The sequence below is a fragment of the Schistocerca gregaria genome, chromosome 2, assembly GCF_023897955.1.
Source record: "Schistocerca gregaria isolate iqSchGreg1 chromosome 2, iqSchGreg1.2, whole genome shotgun sequence".
Taxonomy (NCBI): Eukaryota; Metazoa; Arthropoda; class Insecta; order Orthoptera; family Acrididae; genus Schistocerca; species Schistocerca gregaria.
In genome coordinates this window covers 928,307,816-928,332,140 of record NC_064921.1, presented here as the reverse complement: position 1 = coordinate 928,332,140, position 24,325 = coordinate 928,307,816, and the positions used below count along the sequence as shown (strand labels likewise).

At 39.5% G+C, this 24,325-nt stretch overlaps 1 protein-coding gene across 2 annotated transcripts in view; it reads right to left on the bottom strand.

The window, feature by feature from the left end:
- Positions 1–24,325, bottom strand: part of LOC126335357 (cilium assembly protein DZIP1-like) — a 249,019-nt gene that overhangs the window by 169,472 nt on the left and 55,222 nt on the right. For both annotated transcript variants that reach the window (XM_049998546.1, XM_049998547.1), the window contains one exon: positions 16,242–16,398. In XM_049998546.1, coding sequence (XP_049854503.1) covers positions 16,242–16,398 — 157 coding nt within the window. The remainder of the gene's footprint in view (positions 1–16,241; positions 16,399–24,325) is intronic.

The following is a 24,325-nucleotide window of genomic DNA, read 5'->3' as shown; positions in this document are numbered from 1 at the left end:
ACTTGAAATGATATTAAAATATGTTGACAATAATGCTAATGATTAACTGTTATTATTAAGAGTAATTTTACAATATGTTCAATAGAATAGTGAAGTAAGTGTGTAAACATGTATTAACATACTAAAGCACATAACTCAAATAGCTGTACATGTATGCATTGAAGTATTTATACCTCAGTGTTGAATACATTTATTTTTTAACAATATGCATCAACAATACTGCCTATGAATGGCTAAATTAATTAATAAATAAAATTATTGGTATATGAGGGATAGTAAAAAAAACCACTGCTGTGAATGGAGCTTGTGTATTATGCATTTCTGCCATAGGCATGTCTAGTGCAACTCACTGCCAATTAAGAAATGCCTGTGTTGTACTGTGCATGTGTCTCATTAGCAGTCAGGTGATGCTGCTGTCACCTGTTCTGTTCTGTTCTGTTCATCTGCAGTGATTGTTTTTGCTAGTGCTGTTTTGTTCTTGTTTCGTTTTTTATTAGGGCAAGTTTAAGTGAACAACTTGCAGCTGTGAAATTTTGTTTTCTACTTGGTAAAAATGCTGCTGGAACTGCTTTAATGTTGAAAACAGCTTACCAAGATGATGCTATGGGAAGAACTCAACGACAAATCTCATTGTGAATGTCCATCAACTGCCTGAATCAACGAAAATGTTGAAAAAACTTGAGAGCTTGTGTTCACAGACTGTTTACAGATAGTTAGTTGAGAGTTTTAATAAGATTGTAAAACAGTGTTTATCAAAGAAGACCCAATTCATGACAGGCAGGAGACTGGTTCTTCCATCACAACAACAACACACACACACACACACACACACACACACACACACAGCCATCTCTGTTAAGAGTTTTCGGCTAAAAATGGCATTGTTCGGCAGCCCCTCCACACCTTACTAGCCTCACCTGGCTCCACGCAACTATTTCTCATTTCCACACATGAAAATGGGCATGAAAGGACACCGATTTGACAACACTGAGGAAGTCAAGAAAAAACGAGGGAGGAGCTGTCAGTCATTTCTAAAGATGCCTACAAAAAATGGTTTGTACAGTGGAAGCACCAATGGGACAAATGTGTTAGTTGTAATGAAGAGTATTTTAAAGGGGATAAGGTTATTTGACACATAGTTTGAAAATATATAGTTTTCACAACAACAACAAAAATTTTTAAGTGAAGCACTGAGAACAGGTGTAGAAAACTAAATGAAACATTCAAGGGTTGAGAGGACATGTTATATTATTGCTCTGATTACAAAATTGAGTCAAATTTACATAGAGTATGACAGTATGAGTCCACTTATCACCATGATTTGTTGCATCGACACTCACAAGGATGCATGCACTAATTATCTTGGGATGGATGTCATCATCTCCTGAGGCAATCTGGCCTACAACTGTTGTAACTTGTTCTTGATATCGCAATACTGTCACTGTATATTCCTGTACAGATCAGTTGTTGTGCTTGAAAGTCACATACCTGGTATCAGCAGATCAATACCATATTGCAATGCCTGTGTTATTATGACAACGATGCACTGCAGAGACCACAGCCATTACGAAACACATCAGATGGCTGATGATGCATCTTCATCAGAATAACACAGGCACTGTAATATGGTATTTATCTCCTGATACCGGGCACGTGACTTTCAAGCACAACGCCTGATCTGTAAGCCAATACACATAATGGATGTGCGAGTACAGATCATAGACACATGGTTGACGATATATAGGAGTTTAGGTCTGACTATGAGTCATGCATGGATAGCCAAAAGGTAAGGTGACCACTTACGATAAGTGGGAAACCTGTGTTCGAGTCCCACTCCGGCACAAATTTTCATTGTCGTCATTCTATTCTACAGCTGATGGTAGGCATTATTCACACTTGCGAATTCACCTGATGTATATATTTCTATAGTCTTGTGCTAAGCAACACCTGAGGTGGCATAAAGAATGACACCACTCCTCTCTTCTCGTTATCCACCAGGCCTCAATCTCCGCTAATTTCAAGTTTCTGCCACTCATACCTCACCTGTCATTCAACGTCATCTTTGCCTCTGCACTTCCGCCTCGACTGACATCTCTGCCCATACTCTTTGCCTTTAAATATGTCTGTTTGTGTCTGTATATGTATGGATGGATGTGTGTGTGTGTGTGTGTATGTGTGTGTGTGTGTGTGTGTGTGTGTGGGCGCGCGCGCGTGCGTTCGTGGTCGTGCGCGCTTGTTCGCGAGTATATACCTATCCTTTTTCCCCCCTAAGGTAAGTCTTTCCGCTCCCGGGATTGGAATGACTCCTTACCCTCTCCCTTAAAACCCACATCCTTTCGTCTTTCCCTCTCCTTCCCTCTTTCCTGAAGAAGCAACTGTCGGTTGCGAAAGCTAGAAATTTTGTGTGTGTGTTTGTGTGTTATTTTATTGTGCCTGTCTACCGGCGCTTTCCCGCTTGGTAAGTCTTGGAATCTTTGTTTTTAATGTACTTCTTTCTATTTTATTTACATCGTTAATTTGAACCCAACAATTTCGTTTGTTATTGTCTCTGTTGCATTTCGAAATCTTTTCTATCATCTTACTTTCTCTTTTTGTTTGTACAAGTAGTTTCACTTTGTATTTATCTTCCCTTTTTCCATAATCTACCATACATTTTATCCTGCCTAATTATACTCAATAATACGTAATTTACTTCCAAACCGTAACCTAAATCTTTAACGCTTTCCACATTACCGCTGCTATAAAATCCATTGTTCCAATTTTACAAACATTTTGTGTAAACTCGTGAATACTATTTCACAGCTTCAGTTCCTTTCACCCATTAAACAACCATCTCAGCTATTTCCAACAACTTTCGTTTTATTTCCATTCCCGTTTTTCGCACATAACCGATCATTTTTAGCAGCTTCCCACAGGTTTAAACGTTATTATTTCTTCGTCAAACAATTGTTAGCCTCATTTTCATAACCTGCCAGTACATAACCAGTCCTTTGAATACATTTACACGCATTTTTTTTCGAAATTTTCCTGAATTTCCCCACCCTTTAACGTGTTTTGGAGACAACACAACTACCTAACCTATTCCACTTTAACCTCATGTTACCCTTTCCACCTTCTAATACCATGTCAACCTCACAACTTCTCTACAACGATCCCATTAAATTTTATTTACATTCCCTCCACAAACATTCCTTCACCCTAGCCAGATTACGCTCCCATATTTTATTTACTCAGGCTTGTCTGACATTTGGCATTACCCCCAAAGGCCTCACACTGTCAGAACTCCAGAGATTGGAACCTGCCCTTCAGTATATCCTCTCTTCTTGTTATCCACCAGGCCTCAACCTCCGCTAATTTCAAGTTGCCGCCACTCATACCTCACCTGTCATTCAACATCATCTTTGCCTCCGCACTTCCGCCTCAACTGACATCTCTGCCCATACTCCTTGCCTTTAAATATGTCTGCTTGTGTCTGTATATGTATGGATGGATATGTGTGTGTGTGTGTGTGTGTGTGTGTGTGTGTGTGTGTGTGTGTGTGTGTGTGCGTGCGTGCGTGTGTGGGCGTGCGTGCGTGTGTGGGCGCGCGCGCGAGTATATACCTATCCTTTTTTCCCCCTAAGGTAAGTCTTTCCACTCCCGGGATTGGAATGACTCCTTACCCTCTCCCTTAAAACCCACATCCTTTCGTCTTCCCCTCTCCTTCCCTCTTTCCTGAAGAAGCAACTGTCGGTTGCGAAAGCTAGAAATTTTGTGTGTGTGTTTGTGTGTTATTTTATTGTGCCTATATATCAGTTGGTTTGACTGAGAAATTCATCAATGGAATAGGAGTTGGCCACCAATAAATCCTTTAGGCTTCTCTTAAACTGATTTTCATTGATTGTTAAGCTTTTTATGGCTGATGGCAAGTTATTGAAAATGTGTGTTCCTGAATAATGCACACCTTTTTGTACAAGACTAAGTGACTTTAAATCCTTGCGTAGATTATTCTTATTTCTAGTATTGATTCCACAAATTGAGCTGCTGGTTTGAAAAAGTGTTATATTTTTAACGACAAATTTCATTAAGGAATAAATATACTGGGAAGCAATAGTTAGTATCCCTAGTTAGTTAAACAGGCTTCTGTAGGATGTTCTTGAGTTCACATCACATATAACTCTTACTGCACATTTTTGTGCCTGGAAAATTTTAGCTTGGCTTGATGAATTACCCCAAAAAATAATCCCATATGACATTATGGAATGAAAGTCAGCATAGTATGCCAGCTTTTTCATTTTTATATCCACTATGCCTGACACAATTCACATTGCAAATAGAGATTTGTTAAGACGCTTCAGCAGTTCTGTGGTGTGCTCCTCTCAGTTGAATTTATTATCAACTGTAATCCCAAGAATTTAACACTGTCCACTTCTTCTATCTGCTTGTCATTGTATGTTTGGCATATACTCGTGGGACACCCCTTAGAAGTTCTGAACTGCATGTAGTGTGTTTTTTCAATTTTTAGTGACAAAGAATTGGCTAGGAACCAGTGCTTACTATTCACAAATATTTTGTTAGTTGATATTTCTAACACTACACTTGATTTGCTATTTATTACAATGTTTGTATCATCGGTAAACAAAACGAACTTGGCATCTGGTAATGTTACTGATGAAAGGTCACTGATATACACAAGAAAAGGTAAGGGCCCTAAAATGTAACCTTGTGGGACCCCACATGTAATTAGTTCCCAGTTGGATGATGCCTGATAGCTTGATACACGTCTCTTTCCTAATAACGCGCTTTGTCTCCTGCCAGAGATAAAGATTTGAACCATTTTGCAGCATTTCCTGTTACACTATAATATTCTAATTTATTCAAAAGGATATTGAGATTTACACAGTTAAATGCCTTTGACAGATCACAAAATATACCAGTTGCCTGCAATTTTTTGTGTAATGAATTAAGCACATTTTCATGGTAAGTGTAGATAGCCTTCTCAATATCAGAACCCTTTAGAAATCCAAACTGTGATTTTGACAGTATGTTATTTGAGATAAGATGGTTATAAAGCCAACTGTACATTACTTTTTCTAATTTTTTTGAGAATTGTGGCAACAGTGAAATTGGATGGAAATTTGATGCTATTTCTTCATCTCCCTTCTTAAACAGTGGCTTATTCAACATATTTCAACCATTCAGGAAATATTCCACTGATAAACGACTGGTTACACAGATAGCTTAATATGTTACTTAGTTCAGAATCACATTCTTTAATTAACTTTATTGATATTTCATCATACCCACTAGACGTTTTTGATTTTAAAGATTTTACGATGGACATTATTTCTGCTGGCGTAGTGAGGCTCAAATTCATATTATGGAAGTTCCTTGAAATGTATGGTCTGAGGTATTCCATAGCAGCATCTACCAAACCTGACAACCCCATCTTTTCAGTAACAGTTATAAAACATTTGTTAAAAACTTCTGCAACACTATATACATGTCACCGATGTATCATTTACTCTTAATGCTATTTGTTTCTCTTCATGTCTGGTTCTACCCGTCTCCTCCTTCACTATATCCCATACTGTCTTCATTTTTTTATCTGATATTACTATCTTTTCCTTGTAATATATTTGCTTTGATGTCCGTATTACAGTATTTAATATTTTGCATTATTTCTTGTAATGTGCTATAGCATCAACATCAGAACTTTTTCGGATTGGCAGATACAGTCTTCTTTTTGTTTTACAAGATACTCCTATTCCTTGTGTAATCCATGGCTTCTTTGTAGACTTTGCTCTAACCTTGATAAGTTTTGGGGGGAAAACAGTGTTCGAATAAGGTAAACACTTTATTAGCAAAAGTGTTATATTTTTCATTCATGCCATGAGCACTGTAAACATCAGTCCAGTTAATGTCTCTGAGGAGTGTCCTAAAATAATCAATTTTTGGCTGATTGATTACCCTCTTGAGCTCAGATTTAACAGATTTTATATCCTGTTTAGTATTAACATTTAACAGAAGGAACTGCATGTCATGGTCTGAGAGGCCATTGACTATTGGTTTTGTAATATAATTTTGTTCATTTGACTTTTCTATAAAGATAATATTAATGGCTGTTTGTGAGCATTTGGCTACCCTAGTGGGGAACTTCACAGTGGGAAGTTGAATGATAGTGTTACTAACTCAAATAAGTTCTTATTGGGAGAGTCTTTAAGGAAATCTACACTGAAATCACCAGCAACCACTATTTCTTTGTTTTTGGTTGTTAAATGGGCCAGTACAGCTTCAAGGTGGTTTACGAACAGATTAAAGTTACCTGCAGGTGCTCGATATACAGTTAATATTATGAAGGATTTTTTGTGAAAATCTACTTCTGTTGCACATGCTTCCATATGCTGTTCTAGGCAAAATTTATGAATGTCTATGTTCTTAAATTTATGACAGTTCCTGATGAATGTGTCAACTCCTCCTTTCTCCATTTCTGATCTACAAAAGTAAGATGCACCTAAACCCTGTAACACTTAAAGTTCTATACCAGTGGTCACATGATGTTCAGAGAGGCAGATTATGGCAGCTGGGTTTGAAGACTAATTCATCTATGCAGATACATCTGCATCTACATACATACTCCGCAATCCACCATACGGTGCATGGCGGAGGGTACCTCGTACCATAACTAGCATCTTCTCTCCCTGTTACACTCCCAAACAGAATGAGGGAAAAATGACTGCCTATACGCCTCTGTACGATCCTTAATCTCAGTTATCTTATCTTTGTGGTCTTTCCGCGAAATGTAGGTTGGCGGCAGTAAAATTGTACTGCAGTCAGCCTCAAATCTACATCTACATTTATACTCCGCAAGCCACCCAACGGTGTGTGGCGGAGGGCACTTTACCTGCCACTGTCATTACCTCCCTTTCCTGTTCCAGTCGCGTGTGGTTCGCGGGAAGAACGACTGTCTGAAAGCCTCCGTGCGCGCTCTAATCTCTCTAATTTTACATTTGTGATCTCCTCAGGAGGTATAAGTAGGGGGAAGCAATATATTCGATACCTCATCCAGAAACGCACCCTCTCAAAACCTGACGAGCAAGCTACACCGCGATGCAGAGTGCCTCTCTTGCAGAGTCTGCCACTTGAGTTTGTTAAACATCTCCGTAACGCTATCACGCTTACCAAATAATCCTGTGACGAAATGCGCCGCTCTTCATTGGATCTTCTCTATCTCCTCCGTCAACCTATCTGGTACGGATCCCACACTGATGAGCAATACTCAAGTATAGGCCGAACGAGTGTTTTGTAAGCCACCTCCTTTGTTGATGGACTACATTTTCTAAGGACTCTTCCAATGAATCTCAACCTGGTACCCGCCTTACCAACAATTAATTTTATATGCTCATTCCACTTCAAATCGTTCCGCACACATACTCCCAGATATTTTACACAAGTAACTGCTACCAGTGTTTGTTCCGCTATCATATAATCATACAATAAAGGATCCTTCTTTCTATGTATTCGCAACACATTACATTTGTCTATGTTAAGGGTCAGTTGCCACTCCCTGCACCAAGTGCCTATCCGCTGCAGATCTTCCTGCATTTCGCTACAATTTTCTAATGCTGCAACATCTCCGTATACTACAGCATCATCCGCGAAAAGCCGCATGGAACTTCTGACACTATCTACTAGGTCATTTATATATATTGTGAAAAGCAATGGTCCCATAACACTGCCCTGTGGCACGCCAGAGGTTACTTTAACGTCTGTAGACGTCTCTCCATTGATAACAACATGCTGTGTTCTGTTTGCTAAAAACTCTTCAATCCAGCCACACAGCTCGTCTGATATTCCGTAGGCTCTTACTCTGTTTATCAGGCGACAGTGCGGAACTGTATCGAACGCCTTCCGGAAGTCAAGAAAAATAGCATCTACCTGGGAGCCTGTATCTAATATTTTCTGGGTCTCATGAAGAAATAAAGCGAGTTGGGTCTCACACAATCGCTGTTTCCGGAAGCTATGTTGATTCCTACATAGTAGATTCTGGGTTTCCAAAAACGACATGATACTCAAGCAAAAAACATGTTCTAAAATTCTACAACAGATCGACGTCAGAGATATAGGTCTATAGTTTTGCACATCTGCTCGACGACCCTTCTTGAAGACTGGGACTGCCTGTGCTCTTTTCCAAATGCTGGTTCTCTAAACTTCCTCAGTTGCGATTCACGAAAAGAACGCCTCCTTTCCTCTAGAGGCTCCCACCCGAGTTCCTGAAGCATTACCGTAACACTCGCGTGATGATCAAACCTACCAGTAACAAATCTAGCAGCCTGCCTCTGAACTGCTTCTATGTCCTCCCTCATTCCGACGTGATAGGGATCCCAAATGCTCGAGCAGTATCAAGAATAGATCGTATTAGTGTTTTATAAGCGGTCTCCTTTACAGATGAACCACATCTTCCCAAATTCAACCAATGAACCGAAGACGACTATCCGCCTTTCCCACAACTGCCATTACATGCTTGTCCCACTTCATATCGCTTTGCAATGTTACGCCCAAATATTTAATAGACGTGACTGTGTCAAGCCCTACACTACTAATGGAGTATTCAAACATTAAGGGATTCTTTTTCCTATTCATCTGCATTAATTTATATTTATCTATATTTAGAGTTACCTGCCATTCTTTACACCAATCACAAATCCTGTCCAAGTCATCTTGTATCCTCCTACAGCCACTCAACGACGACATCTTCCCATACACCACAGCATCATCAGCAAACAGCCACACATTGCTATCCACCCTATCCAAAAGATCATTTATGTAGATAGAGAACAGCAGCGAACCTACCACACTTCCCTGGGGCACTCCAGATGATACCCTCACCTCCGATGAACATTCACCATCAAGGACAACGTACTGGGTTCTATTACTTAAGAAGTCTTCGAGCCACTCACATACTTGGGAACCAATCCCATATGCTCGTACCTTAGTGAGGATCTGCAGTGGGCACCGAGTCAAATGCTTTCTGGAAGTCAAGGAATGTGGCATCCATCTGATACTCTTCATCCATGGTTCGCAAGATATCATGTGAAAAAGGGCGAGTTGCATTTCACAGCAGCGATGGTTTCTAAATCTGTGCTGATGCATAGACAGAAACTTCTCTGTCTCAAGGAAATTCATTATATTCAAACTGAGAATATGTTCGAGAATCCTGCAACAAACCGATGTTAAGGATACTGGTCTGTAATTTTGAGGATCCGTCCTTCTACCCTTCTTATAAACAGGCGTCACCTGCGCTTTTTTCCAGTCGCTCGGGACTTTATGTTGGGGAAGAGAATCGTGATAAATGCAAGCTAAGTAAGGAGCCAATGCAGTAGAGTACTCTCTGTAAAATTGGAATCCCATCAGGACCTGGCAATTTATTTATTTTCAACCCATTCAGCTGCTTCACAACCCCAGGGATGTCTATCACTATGTCCTCCATATGGGAATCTGTATGAGAGTCAAATGGCGGTATGTTTGTACGATCCTCCTGCGTGAAAGATTTCTCAAATGCTAAATTTAAAATTTCAGCTTTCGTTCTGCTGTCTTCATTGCCAGGCCAGACTGATCAGTGAGTGACTGGATGGAAGCCTTCGACCCCTCTTACTGATTTTACTTAAGACCAGAAATTCCTTGGATTTTCAGCAACATCTTTTGCTAAGGTATGACTGTGGTAGTGGTTGAATGCTTTGCGCATCACTCTTTTTACAGCAGCACGAATCTCTACTAACTTTTGCCTGTCCTCATTCTCCCAATCTTTCTTGTACTGTCAGTGCAACTGCCTTTGCTTCCTGAGCATTCTCCGAATTGCGCTGTTAAACCAGAGTGGGTATTTTCTGGCCGTAACCCACTTTTTCGGCACATACTTGTCCAATGTGTGATTTACAATGCGTTTAAAATTTGCCCACAATTCTCCCTCATACCGGAAGTAAATGAAGTCGATTCATTTACAAAGTGGGATGCTAACAACTGCTTATCTGCTCTTTCTAGTATGAATACTCTCCTAGCCTTCTTGACCGACTTTTCAACTCGCTTAACCATACTCGTAATGACAACGTTTACAACGATTACGCGTTGGCTGTCGATTTAGCTGCTCAAGACAGTTTTTCAAAAGTAATTCACACAACTGCTTGTCTGTACCACCTGTAATGAATTCATAGACATCCCAGTCTATACTAGGTAGGTTCAAGTCACCTCCGACTAATATAGCATGATCCAGGTACTTCTGTGATACAGAATGTAGACTCCCTTTGAATGATTCTAGAACTGTCATGGTGGAACCTGGTGGCCGGTTATAACACCCAACAATTAACTTTATTTCCCCTAGCCCTATTAAACCTGTCCAGATAACTTCACAATCACACTCTACTTCGACCTCAGTAGACACAATATTTTTGCAAACTGCAATGAAGACACCACCTCCTACGGTGTCTAATCTGTCTTTCCGATACACATGCCAACCCTCACTAAATATTTTAGAACTTCCTATCTCAGGGTTCAGCCACGTCTCAGTCCCGAGAATAATTTGTGCGCCACGTGCTTCCTGCAGGGCAGTAAATTCAGGAACTTTATTCCGAACATTCTGAAAATTTAGGCTAATATCTTGATAGCTGAAGTGCCTTTACACTGAGCGCGTACTGATTTCCCTGCATGCACATCAACTGGTGAGTGTTCATCAGAACACCTCGCACTACTGCCTAGCCTAAAAAACTCCCATGTGCACGCCGCAAGTACTCTGATACACGAGTAGCCGCTTCCTTTGTGTAGTGCACCCCTGACCTATCTAGGGGCGTCCTCAAATTCCCCACCCAATAGCGCAAGTCTAGAAATCCGCAGCCAAGACCGTCACAGAGTTGATGAAGCCTCTGGTTGAGACCCTCCACTCGGCTCCAAACCAAAGGACCCCAATTCACTCTTGGAACAATGCTGCAAATAAGAGAGCTCTGCTTGCACCCTGCGTGCAAGGCCAGTGGTCTTCACCAAATCCGCCAGCTGCCTGTACGAACTGAGGATCGCCTCAGAACCCAAGTGACAGGCATCACTGGTGCCAACGTGAGCAACTACTTGCAGACGACTGCACCCCGCACTCTCGATAGCCGCAGGCAAGGCCACCTCCACATCTTGGGATGAGGCCCCCTGGCAGACAAACCGAGCACACGGAATTCTTTCCAGACCTATATGCTATTTCCCTAAGGGGTCCATCACCCGCCTAACGTTGGATCTCCCAATAACCAGCAAGCCTTTGCCCCCGTGTGCCTGCTCAGGCCCTGCTGAAGGAGTGGCCACCTTCCCACTGACAGGACAAACTGGCGAGGCCAGCCGGCCAGCCTCCGCATTGACCCTCCACCTCGAGTGACGCGAATGCATTGCAGTCCACCACTCACCCTGAGGTGAGGGCGGCCCCAACGCGCCAGGTACACTAGAAGGTGCCATGGCGGCTAAGTCAGCGGACGCAGCAAGCGACACCTGGGGTGTCTCAAGCGACGCGCCACATCCTCCGCCGTCGCTGCACCTTGAGGCAGCAGCCTGAAGGCGGCTGACCGTGGCCAACAGCACACTCAGTTGCTCATGAACTGCGGCCAGTTCCTCCTGCGCCTGCACACAGCATGCACACACCCTAGCCATCATACTGCTAATATCTAAGGACTCCACGAATTTATACTCTATGGCTATCAATAAGGAATGTTACTCCTCCCAAATACGAGAATACACAAGGATTTTATGTAATTAAATATGCAAGCACACAAATAGTTAATTCATTAATTTTATTTCTCAGTCCTTGAATGTTTTGATGCAATAAAGACAGCTGACATTTCACACTGACTGAGCTAAAATTGGGTAGAGTTAAAATATCTGCTGACTTGAAAATTCTTAACCAATAGCTGTTTATGCTGATGTAATAAGCTAGAATTATGTTTTTTTTGTTTCTTTCTCAAACTGAAAGTTTGGCTCAATTCTAACCTCTCTTACAATTTGGTTTCTTTCTGTCCTCCGTACCCTAAAAAAGGGTCTTTTCTGAACCCTATAACCACTGGTATTTTACCACTCATGACAGTGCCTCCCCCTTTAATTTTCCTGCTATTTTCCCAGCCAATTTACCCTTCCCCTTCTTGCTGAGGTGACGGCCATGCCTGGTATAATCCCACCTATTGAGAGAATCAACAGGAACCACACCAATGTGTGACCCTGCACCCGACATAAGCAGCCGTTCCAGCTCCAAATTAACTCTCTTAACAGAAGAGTTCAAATGAGGTCGGTCATGGCACCCAAGAACAGATACAAACTCAACACTAGTATGCTCCGATGCTCATCTATTCTTTGCCAGGTCACACACTATACTGTACCCAGGATCGCTGTCAATACTGTTACCTGCCCCATCGACTATAACCATGGTATCTTCCTTAGTGAAATCTTTGCAAAGTGATCCTAAATCCTCTGTCACCTGCTCCAGATCAGCACTAGGTTTAAAAAAAATGGTGACCTGGTATTCTGATCCTAGTTCATCCTGCAAAAGTTGGCCAACACCTCTTCCATGGGAACTACTTAACAACAACACTTTCTTTCTCTTTACTGATTTCCCTACATTCTTACTTTTCAATTTGCTGCTGAAAGTTTGTTGTGCCCTGTCTACACCTGCAACTGCTTGAGGCTCGTCAGTTTCTAACTGAAGCAACAGGTCAAATCTATTTTCCACGTTCATCATGAAGCTGTCAGACAAAGTTCTAGGCCTGTTCCCCCTGTTGCCTGTTGCCACTTCCCACCTCTCTTTACCCTTCTCCCTTTTTAACCTGTCAAGATCTCCCCTGGTCGTGTCTAACTCAGCCTGAAGGGCGGCAATTTTCCCCTCCTGTTCTAGTATCTTCCTATCTCTACTGCAAATCCTACAAAACCATTGATGAGTCTCATTTACTTCCCCTATTCCCACGCCACTACAGTCACCCACATGGAAAAACCACAGCACCCATCACTCCAAAGCCGCGACCTAACAATCCTACGGCAAGTCACACACTTTTCACTCATGATAAATGTAATAGTTTATTAAGAATAAGTCAGTTAAATTACAGTAAATACGAAAATATGGTTCCATAAATTTGGCCTACACTCAAATGTGTGTAAACAAAAACAACAGTGCAAAGTTCCTGAAACAACAACTTAAATTTTACGCTACTATCTGGAAATGCTAGTTCTATATCTACATCTCCATCCATACTCCACAAGCCATCTGACGGTGTGTGACAGAGGGTACCTTGAGTACCTCTATCGGTTCACCCCTCTATTCCAGCCTCGTATTGTTCGTGGAAAGAAGGATTGTCGGTATGCCTCTGTGTGGGCTCTAATCTCTCTCATTTTATCCTCATGGTCTCTTTGTGAGATACACGTAGGAGGGCGCAATACACTGCTTGACTCCTCAGTGAAGGTATGTTCTCAAAACTTCAACAAAAGCCCATACCGAGCTACTGAGCATCTCTCCTGCAGAGCCTTCCACTGGAGTTTATCTACCATCACCACAATGTTTTTGCGATTACTAAATTATCCTGTAACGAAGCGTGCTGCTCTGCGTTGGATCTTCTCTATCTCTTGTATCAACCCAATCTGGTACACATTCCACACTGGTGAGCAGTATTCAAGCAGTGGGCGAACAAGTGTACCGTAACCTATTTCCTTTGTTTTCGAATTGCATTTCCTTAGGATTCTTCCAATGAATCTCCGTCTGGCACCTGCTTTACCGATGATCATTATTTATATGATCATTCCATTTTAAATCACTCCTAATGCGTACTCACAGATAATTTATGGAATTAACTGCTTCCAGTTGCTGACCTGCTATATTGTAGCTAAATTATAATGGATCTTTCTTTCTATGTATTCGCAGCACATTACACTTGTCTACATTGAGATTCAATTGCCATTCCCTGCACCACGCGTCAGTTTGCTGCAGATTCTCCTGCATTTCAGTACAATTTTCCATTGTTACAACCTCTCGCTACACCACAACATCATCTGCAAAAAGCCTCAGTGAACTTCCGGTCATCGACAAGGTCATTTATGTATATTGTGAATAGCAACGGTCCTATGACACTCCCCTGCGGCACACCTGAAATCACTCTTACTTCGGAAGACTTCTCTCCATTGAGAATGACATGCATTCTGTTATCTAGGAACTCTTCAATCCAATCAATCTAGGAACTCTTCAATCCAATCACACAATTAGTCTGATAGTCCATATGCTCTTACATTGTTCATTAAACGACTATGGGGAATTGTATCGAACGCCTTACGCAAGTCAAGAAACATGGGGACCCGTGTCTATGGCCCTCTGAGTCTCGTGGACGAATAGCGTGAGCTGGGTTTAACACGATCATCTTTTTTGAAACCCATGCTGATTCCTACGGAGTAACAAACTTCCTGGCAGATTAAAACTGTGTGCCCGACCAAGACTCGAACTCGGGACCTTTGCCTTTCACGGGCAAGTGCTCTTGCAGAGTGAAAATCTCATTCTCCTACAGAGTAGATTTCTAGTCTCCAGAAAAGTCATGATGTTCAAACATAATACATGTTCCAAAATTCTATAACTGATCGACGTTAGAGATATAGGTCTATAGTTCTGCACATCTGTTCGACGTCCTTTCTTGAAAACGGGGATGACCTGTGCCCTTTTCCAATCCTTTGGAATGCTACGCTCTTCTAGAGACCTACGGTACACCGCTGCAAGAAGGGAGCAAGTTCCTTCGCGTACTTTGTGTAAAATCAAACTGGTATCCCATCAGGTCCAGCGGTCTTTCCTCTTTTGAGCAATTTTAATTGTTTCTCTATCCCTCTGTCACCTATTTCGATATCTACCATTTTGTCACCTGTGCAACAATCTAGAGAAGGAACTACAGTGAAGTCTTCCTCTGTGAAACAGCTTTGGAGAAAAAGACATTTAGTATTTCGGCCTTCAGTCTGTCACCCTCTGTTTCAGTAACATTTTGATCACAGAGTGTCTGGACATTTTATTTTGATCCACCTACCGCTTTGACATAAGATCAAAATTTCTTAGTATTTCCTGCCACGTCAGTACATAGAACTTTACTTTTGAATTCATTGAACGCCTCTCGCATAGCCCTCCTCACACCACATTTTGATTCGTGTAAGTTTTGTTTGTCTGCAAGGCTTTGGCTACATTTATGTTTGCAGTGAAGTTCCCTTTGCTTCCGCAGCAGTTTTCTAACTAGGTTGTTGTACCACGGTGGGTCTTTTCCATCTCTTACGATCTTGCTTGGCACATACTCATATAATGCATATTGTAAGATGGTTTTGAACTTTGTCCATTGACCCTCAACACTATCTGCACTTGAGACAAAACTTTTGTGTTGAGCCGTCAAGTACTCTGAAGTCTGCTTTTTGTCACTTTTGCTAAACAGAAAAATTTTCCTACCTTTTTTAATATTTCTATTTACAGCTGAAATCATCGATGCAGTAACCGCTTTATGATCGCTGATTCCCTGTTCTGCGTTAACTGGTTCAAATAGTTCAGGTCTGTTTGTCACCAGAAGGTCTAATATGTCATCGCCACGAGTCGGTTCTCTGTTTAACTGCTCAAGGTAGTTTTCAGATAAAGTTAAATAATGAAGAGGTACGCTAAGTTAAATTTCTGGAGAGCAAAAAACAACTAAAAGAAATTCTATAGATTTGCTGTGGCAAAATATAAACAGAAAATACGTCTGTACGATCTTTTCGCGTTTTCTGCTATATTACGTAAAGAAAAATGAAACCTTTAATGGTACACTTAAAAGGCAAACTAATACACAAATTTACCATGTAATCAATACTACACTATATGTTTTATAATCTAAAATGACTTATCTTTACGAGAACACCAAAACTCGCGCTATTCGCCTGGCTGCAGGGTATACCTGGTTCAGTCGAAATTGCTGAAGGCATTCCAGAGTTACACCGCAATGTACACATATATTTTCACACAGTAATATGGTATGGAAAGTTCTGCCAGCATGTAAATAGCCCATTAAGGGATTCGTTCTGTGCAAGTTGACAACCCACTGTCTCTGCTATTTGGTGAGTTGTTACTTCTTACCTATACTCCTAAATTATTCTCACACATTAATATACACAAATTTCCTGTGACTGTATCAGCTGTGGAGAGCTGCATTACAGGAACAGTTATGAATACAGTCAGTATTTCAACGGAACTAGCACTGCTGAAGTGTTTATACCTTCTAAAGCCCCTGTACGATTCACCAACTGACGCGTTAACTCCTCCACTTTTTTAAGAGCTACAGCGTGTTGTTGCTCTAACTCTTGCAAACGGTGTTGCCATTCTTTTTCTTGTGAATCCAACTGTTCTTTGACCGTTTTTTGTGCATTCTCTGCCTGGAAAAAAGTAAGACAGTTTAGTGATAGGAAGCTTCTAGTGCAGAAAGAACTGTATCGTCATAAAAATAACTGCTAAATCCTTTGTCTTTTCTAAGACAAGTGAATCAGATGCAAACAATTGTTTTTGGGCTGAAAATTAACATAAATGCATTAAATACAGTACATAGACTCATGACAACTCCAAAACAGTTTTCTGCTTAGGCCTCTGCATAGTAAGATAATACTATCTACACTATACTGTCATGCTAACTCAACCATTAGTTCTTTTTCCTGGAAGAACTGTGATACAAAGTGCTGTGTTAGGATGGGTAATATTTTTAACCAGGCATTAGTCTACAGTCTTCCAGCTAATCTTGCTGGTTTCCCTTTTCTTAGATGTAGTGGTTCTCTAAGCATAGGCTGGTTTGATGTTTTTTAAAGGTTTATTTCTAATAATTTTTCTGCAAATCATGATGATCCAACACATCGCACATATCTCTCTAATCAGCAATACTTCTGTGGAAACTATTCTGAGAGTTGCCCACATATTATGATACCCCTAAAAGAGTGCACCTACATCTGCATATTGCTCTGATTTAGAATTATTGGATGACTGATATTGCACCCACGGTTACCTCCAAATCATTGAACACGAAAGTCATCAACTAGAGAATCAATGGGTGAAAAGTACTGGCAGTCACTGCTAGTGGGTTTCATTCATAAATGTGTTGTTCTAAAGTACATGCAGTCTCACAATGGCATTAGTGAATTACCATCATTAAAAAACATTAGTCAATTCTGGCACAACAATTGCAGGAATCTGATCTGTTGCAACTTACCAGATTCTTCAAACATTCATGTGAATGTATTAGTGCTCCATGAGTTATTTCCTCAAGCTAGAAAATTAATTGCAATTTCCAACTGACTAAGTGCATTGAACTCCTGTTAATCAGAAAAATGTAGCAGTAACAATTTTTGATATTTTTACATCCTGCTGCGGTAGCATTCTAATACAGTTATTCAGTGTATATGACAGAAGGGGCTGCAACACATAACAGCCTTACATTCACAGCAACTACTAATAACAAGCCTTTGAAATCTATTCATCATCAGCTACCATACATTGAAATCTACCACCCTGCATATCCAGAATATTTTTAGCTCACAGCAATACTTTTATATCAGTCCTCAATTATGGTAAGTGAAATATCAAGAATGGCTCTACCTATTCTGTTCTCCTCACCATCCCTTTTATTTTGTGAGTTAATAATCTGAAACTAAGAATCAAGTAGATATAATAGTATGGATTTCTCTTGATAATATAGTGATCTGAGACAAAAATATTCAGGCAAAACTATTTAAATTTAAACATTCAAATAGAAAATATGTTGTCATAACTGAAAATCTGTGCTAGGCAAGGTCTCAAACACAAATTTCTGCTTTTTACAATCATTAGAATATCTGAATATGCCACTACCAGACTCAAACTATTACTGTCATTAGTGTTCAACATAACTAAACTGTTTTATGTACAATGAAGGTGGGGAGGGTGGGAGGAGGGGGAGGGGGAGGGAGGATGGGGAAGGGGGGATGTGGGAAAGTGGGAAGGAAAGGGAAGGGAAGAAACTATTGACGTCAGCTGTATTGGGACTTCATGCGGAATCGGCAGCGTTGAGACTTGAACCTGGGATATCCTGCTTACTATGCAGCTGCATTAACCACTGCGCCACCCGACATAGTATTTATTGCAATTGTGCACACTATCTCAGCTTGCTTGCCAGTCACCTCAAATTACCACCTATGCCACCCACCCATAGCCCCAGTCTGTGTCCTTCATGCTTGCTGCTTTGAGATTCCCACAGGAGATCGAACATGTTATGCATCCACACTGAAAGCAGTGGGTTCATTACTCGTGGAGGCAAATTAATTATATGAATATGCAGTGTCTGTTCATTTGGACATGTCCAGAAGAACAGACAACATGCAGGCTTATAAAAACTGAACAGGTTCCACTAATATTACATGTGTCACTGTACTTAATTCAAATTATTTTTTTCATGTATTTATATTTATCTTCAAATGTATGTATCTTTTATTATGAAAAATTCAATACTTGTCTGTTCTGTTCAGTAGTTTCCTTAAATCTCAGTTAATATCAAAGAAAATAATACAGCAATCTTAAGTTTATAACTGCTCCTCTTCCCTATCAGATTTTCCTTTAATTCTGAACTTTCCTTTCACTTCTTTATAAGAACTGAAATGTTCAACATGCATCAGCAAAATTAGAAGGGAAAGAATTAGTAATGCCCAGTAGGCTATCTAATACTTTATCATGAATGAATTGCCTACAGAACTAGAAATGACTAATATAGTCCTCCCAAAGGAGAGTGGAAAACTAATCAGAGAGGATTCCTGAAGCAGCAGAAATAAAAATAATATTTCAGGGAGAGTAAAGAACTAAACTAACACTATACTGATCACTCTCTCTAATATAAATAGTTTACAATAGGAATTGGGAGTAATTTTACGTTAAATAATCAAGATATTCTGACACAATTGTCATATAAAAACCATTTGTAGTTTAATCAGTTCTTACAATCTGATATTAGCAGTACAAGGCCCCATAAAAATTAATGTGCCTCAGAGTAGGCAATATGCGCAAGTTAAAAATAAAGCATAGAAAGATGAGCTTGCAAATAATATTCGTGAAGTTTAGGCAAACAAAACCAGAAAATTTAAATGAGCTACACACCTCACTGAAGTTAGAAGGCTGGAGAGCAATTGACTCATGTGAGAACATAGAGAACAGATGGGAAGATTTATGCTCAGCAATAAGTTGTTATTTAAATCTAGCATGCCCCATTGAACACAAGAATAAAAAGTTAACAAATTAGCATATAAATACTGACAGGCAAACAAAATCCAGGATGATTCTGACATCTAAGAGAAAAAGAAATCAATACAGTAAATTAATAAGGGATACCAAATTTAGAGTTCATCAAAAAATACTTACAGTTTCAAATAGTTTTCTGAAAACTATGTCATAAAAATAAATAAAAGCAAGATAAAAATCAAACAATGAAAAATCCAGAATGGAATGTAACAATATTATGAGAAGGAAAGTTGCTACTCACCATATAGCGGAGATGCGGTAGGCACAACAAAAAGATTTTCATACTTAAAGTTTGTGGACAAAGGCCTTTGTCAACAACAGGCACACATGCGCACGCACACACATGCATGCAAACGCAACTCACACACACGACTGCAGTCTCAGGCAACTGAAACACACTGTGTCTCAGCTATATGGTGAGTAGCAACTTTACTTCTCATAATATTGTTAAAAACAAGATAAGTTTTCATATCAAATTTTATCTGTGTTCATGCCTTGTCAAATGAGTCAAAGCTGCAGCTTTCAACAGTAACCTCTGTTCATGTTTTCAGGAGCAACTGAAACTCCTCAGCTGTTTTTCTCCTGTATGACAGAGTTGGATCATGTTTTGGACAGCTGTATGTATTGTTCTCCAACAGCAATTACATTTTACTGCGATACTCTGCAACATTAAGGAAGACAATGACATTTTCCCCCCTCAGCTGGCTGAAACAATTATATCTTCATCTAATCTGAGGTTTTCCTGGTGTATTTCTAATTTATAGAAAACTTGAGTGTCCAGCAGGATCACATCATAATTCCTTTACAATATTTTTGCAAACAGACACATTGCCATTATCGGGTCGTCCCTGATGAATGCTGCACTCCTCCCCTCAGCATCCTCAATATGCTGGCCATTACCCCCTCCCCCAGCTTGCTTTGCCTGTGGCTGACATGACGGATTGTGGGGGAAGCAGTGTCTCAGTTCGTGCTCAGGTCGGCAGTGTCCGCACTATCGTGGAAAGCGAGTACAGCGAGGTGGTGGAGCGTACAAAAGCCAGCACATATAGGAAGCAGAGAGGAGCAACCTACATCCTTATGAATCTGTTCACTGTAGTCATCTCTTAGTCTCCCTCTACAATTTTTACTCTCCAAGCTGCCCTCCAATACTAATGATCAAGGGATCACCATCCCTTGATGCCTCAGAATATGCCCTACCAAACGATCCCTTCTTCTAGTCAAGTTGTGCCACAAATTTCTCTTCTCCCTAATTCTATTCAATACCTCGTCATTAGTTATGTGATCTACCCATCTAATCTTCAGCACTCTTCTGTAGCACCACATTTCGAAAGCTTCTACTCTCTTCTTGTCCAAACTGTTTATCGTCCATGTTTCACTTCCATGCATGGCTACACTCCACACAAATAATTTCATAAAAGACCTCCTGACACTTAAAGCTATACTCAATGTTAACAAATTTCTGTTCTTCAGAAACACTTTCCTTGCCATTGCCAGTCTACATTTTATATCCTCTCAACTTCGTCCATCATCAGTTTTTTTGCTTCCCAAATAGTAAAACTCATTTACTACTTTAAGTGTCGCATTTCCTAATCTAATTTCCTCAGCATCGCCTGATTTAATTTGACTGTATTCCATTCTCCTTGTTTTGCTTTTGTTGATGTTCATCTTATATCCTCCTTTCAAGACACCATCAATTCCATTCAACTGCTCTCCCAGGTCCTTTACTGTCTCTGACAGAATTACAATGCCATTGGCGAACCTCAAAGTTTTTATTTCTTCTCCATGGATTTTAATTCCTACTCCAAATTTTTCTTCTGTTTCCTTTACTGCTTGCTCAATATACAGATTGAATAACATTGGAGATATGCTACAACCATGTCTCACTCCCTTCCCAACCACTGCTTCACTTTCATGCACTAGACTCTCACAACTGCCATCTGGTTTCTGCACAAATTGTAAATAGCCTTACACTCCCTGTATTTTACCCCTGCCACCATCAGAATTTGAAAGAGATCCCATAATAAATTCATATCATCATTTGAAAATAGCTTTCTACGTAAGCTAATCAGAAAAGACATCAAAAACACCCATGCAAAAAACTATTGATCACTAGAAGGGATTAAAGTATTGTGAAAGAAACGGGGAAATGTATCTGTTCTCAAGAACAAGTAGAGATCCTGGAGTAGCTGCACACTACAAAAACTTCTCCAAATTGCTAAGAAAACTTATTAAAAAATCAAGAAACAAGCAGTAATGTCAGAGATCAGTAATTAAGACAACAGACTTAAAAGACTATATGGAATGTATTGAAACAAGGTACAGGATAACTATCCACAGAGCAGGACAACATCACTATTGCACTGAATTGAAGGGCTATAAACGATGAGTCACAGGTAGAAAACATATTTAATAATCATTTCTCAAATATGACAGAGAGGATAGGGATGAACAGTTCTTGAGAAAAATCCCAGCAATAAGTTGAAGAAACAAATCTCATAAAATTCAATTACATGAATGTATCACCAACTTCTCCTGCTGAAATTAAGACTATTATATATCCTCTCAAAATAAAAACTTATCTGATTTTGTCAGTGTTTCCAATTTATGATTACTGATCTGTTACACTGCTGACATCATTTTCCAACGTTTTTGAGAGAGTTATGTATTCTACAATAGTAGCTCACCTGAGCAACAATAATCTTCTCAGCAAATCACAATTTGGATTTCAGAAGATTTACTCCACTAAAAATGTCATTTACATGTTAACTCACCAATTTTTACAAGCTTTAAATAATTAAATAGTGCTGGTTCATACTTTCTGTGATTTACCTAAGGCAGGTAACTGTGTGAATCACAGTATTCTCCCACATAAACTGAAGTTTTACGGGACTGATTGTACAGCCAACCAATGAATAACATCATATCTAACAAAAAGAATGCAGAAAGCTGTTCTTAGTAACTCAACCAATGAAGACATTATTGTGACTTGTGAGAAATCACATATGGGGTTCCCCAAATAATCTTCCATCTAACATACAACAATCAGAATTAGTTATTTTTGCAGATGAGATGGTATTGTAATCAATTCAAGCATACATGCAGAAATGGTAAACAAAGTTCTTAAAAGTATCATTGAGTGGCATTCTGCAAATGGTCTCCCCGTCAATTTTAAAATGAGAGAACATATTCAGTTCTGCACATAAAGAGATACTACACCAATGATAAGTATAACACACAGTGAGGAAATAATAAAATGGTAAAAACTTTTAAAAAATTCTTGTGTGTCCATATTGATGATAATTTAAACTGGAAAAAGTGAATTCTGGAACTCCTAAAACAACTTAGTTCAGTCACATTTGCACTTAGGATCATTGCAAATCTTGGGGAGAGTGCTGGGCTAACATGCTATCACAGTGCTTCAGTACCTTGCTAGATGCCCTGTCATATCCACGAGTCTTTATTCTTCAGCAATTTAATTACTGACTCAATCTCCCCCTTGTACAATAGTTTACCACAATGAATAAAAAACATAGAAAAGAAAAACATTTTGAAACAAACAACTGCTGAATATTAGTCAGTCCATATAGTAATATTGAAAATAAATATTTAAAAAAGATGAACAGTGTTCCAACAAGAACATCTTCATCAAGTAAAGTGCATAGACAGAAAAATTTTATACTACATAAATAATGAAAAGGATGTTTACACTGCGCTTTTCTTTTTTCTTTGTCTTTTTTTAATGTAGATAAGAAATATAAATCAAGGGTTTCACAGGAGAAATAGACAATGTGCAAGTGAGATGATGTAAAAATATCACCATGTGTTTTGAGAGTAAATTAAAGAGTACAATGACAATAACTGTGCTACAATTACTTTTCAAACGTGTGTGTGTGTGTGTGTGTGTGTGTGTGTGTGTGTGTGTGGGACTATTGCTGTAAAATATTTTACTTCTAAATTTTACATATTTAATTATTGTCATCCTCAATAAACTCTCCTTCTCTATTCTTACAGAACTGCATGCAAATCTTCCATTGCTAGAAAAACTATTGGAAGTCTCTATCTGTGTGCTCCTGGAAGATACATGCTGCTGTTTCTTTCAATGCTTCAAGGGACTGATAGTCTTTTTAATGCGGTACACGCAAGTGTGTTGTCTTGATGCAAAACCCAAGACTTATTCTTACAGAATTCAAGTCTTTTTTTCTTATTTTCTCACAGAGTTGAGCACGAACCTCGAGGCAGTAATGCTGGTTAATAGTTTGATCCTCAGGAACCCAGTGAAGATGCACAAATCCATAAAAAATCATAATTGTTTTGAATCTTGGATTTGCTCACTAGAACTTTTTTCGCTCTCGGTGAAGTTGAGCACTTCCAATGCATGAATCGGCACTCAAAACATGGATCATATATGAAAAACCAGGATAAATCATGTTATCAAATTTTCCAAGGAATTACGATCATTTCTGATGGTAATCAAAGTGTCAGTACAGTAATTTTCACAAGATTCATTTTGTTCAACCTTGAGAATTTTTGGCACCAGTTTCGCATCCATTTTTCTCATGTTACACTGGTTATGTAAAATATGCTTTATGTATTCTTTCTCAATTCCTACAGTTTCAGCAATTGACTGAACACTCAATCATTGGTCAGATCAGATCAGGTTACCTTTTCTATACTTTTCATATGTTTTGATGTTAAAGGGCATCCAGAGTGTAAGCCATTTTCAATGTATTCTCAGCTGTATTGGAAACCTTTGAGACAATCAAAAACTTGTGTGTGTGATAAACAGTCTTTGCCATGCACTTCTTTAAGTAAAATATAGTTTTCAGTAGCAGTTTTTAAAAAGTTTCATATGAAACTTCATGACAATTCATTGATCTATTATTACACTTATCATTTTCCTGGTAAAACAAAACAACAGCTCTTACACAAATGAAAGCTATGGCCACACTGATTTGTCTACAGAAACCTGAGTTACTGCATTCAACTGAGAAAGCTTCATGCTTCACAGCTACTTGTTGTTCATTTTTGGTACAAGCATACTACTTCTGTGAC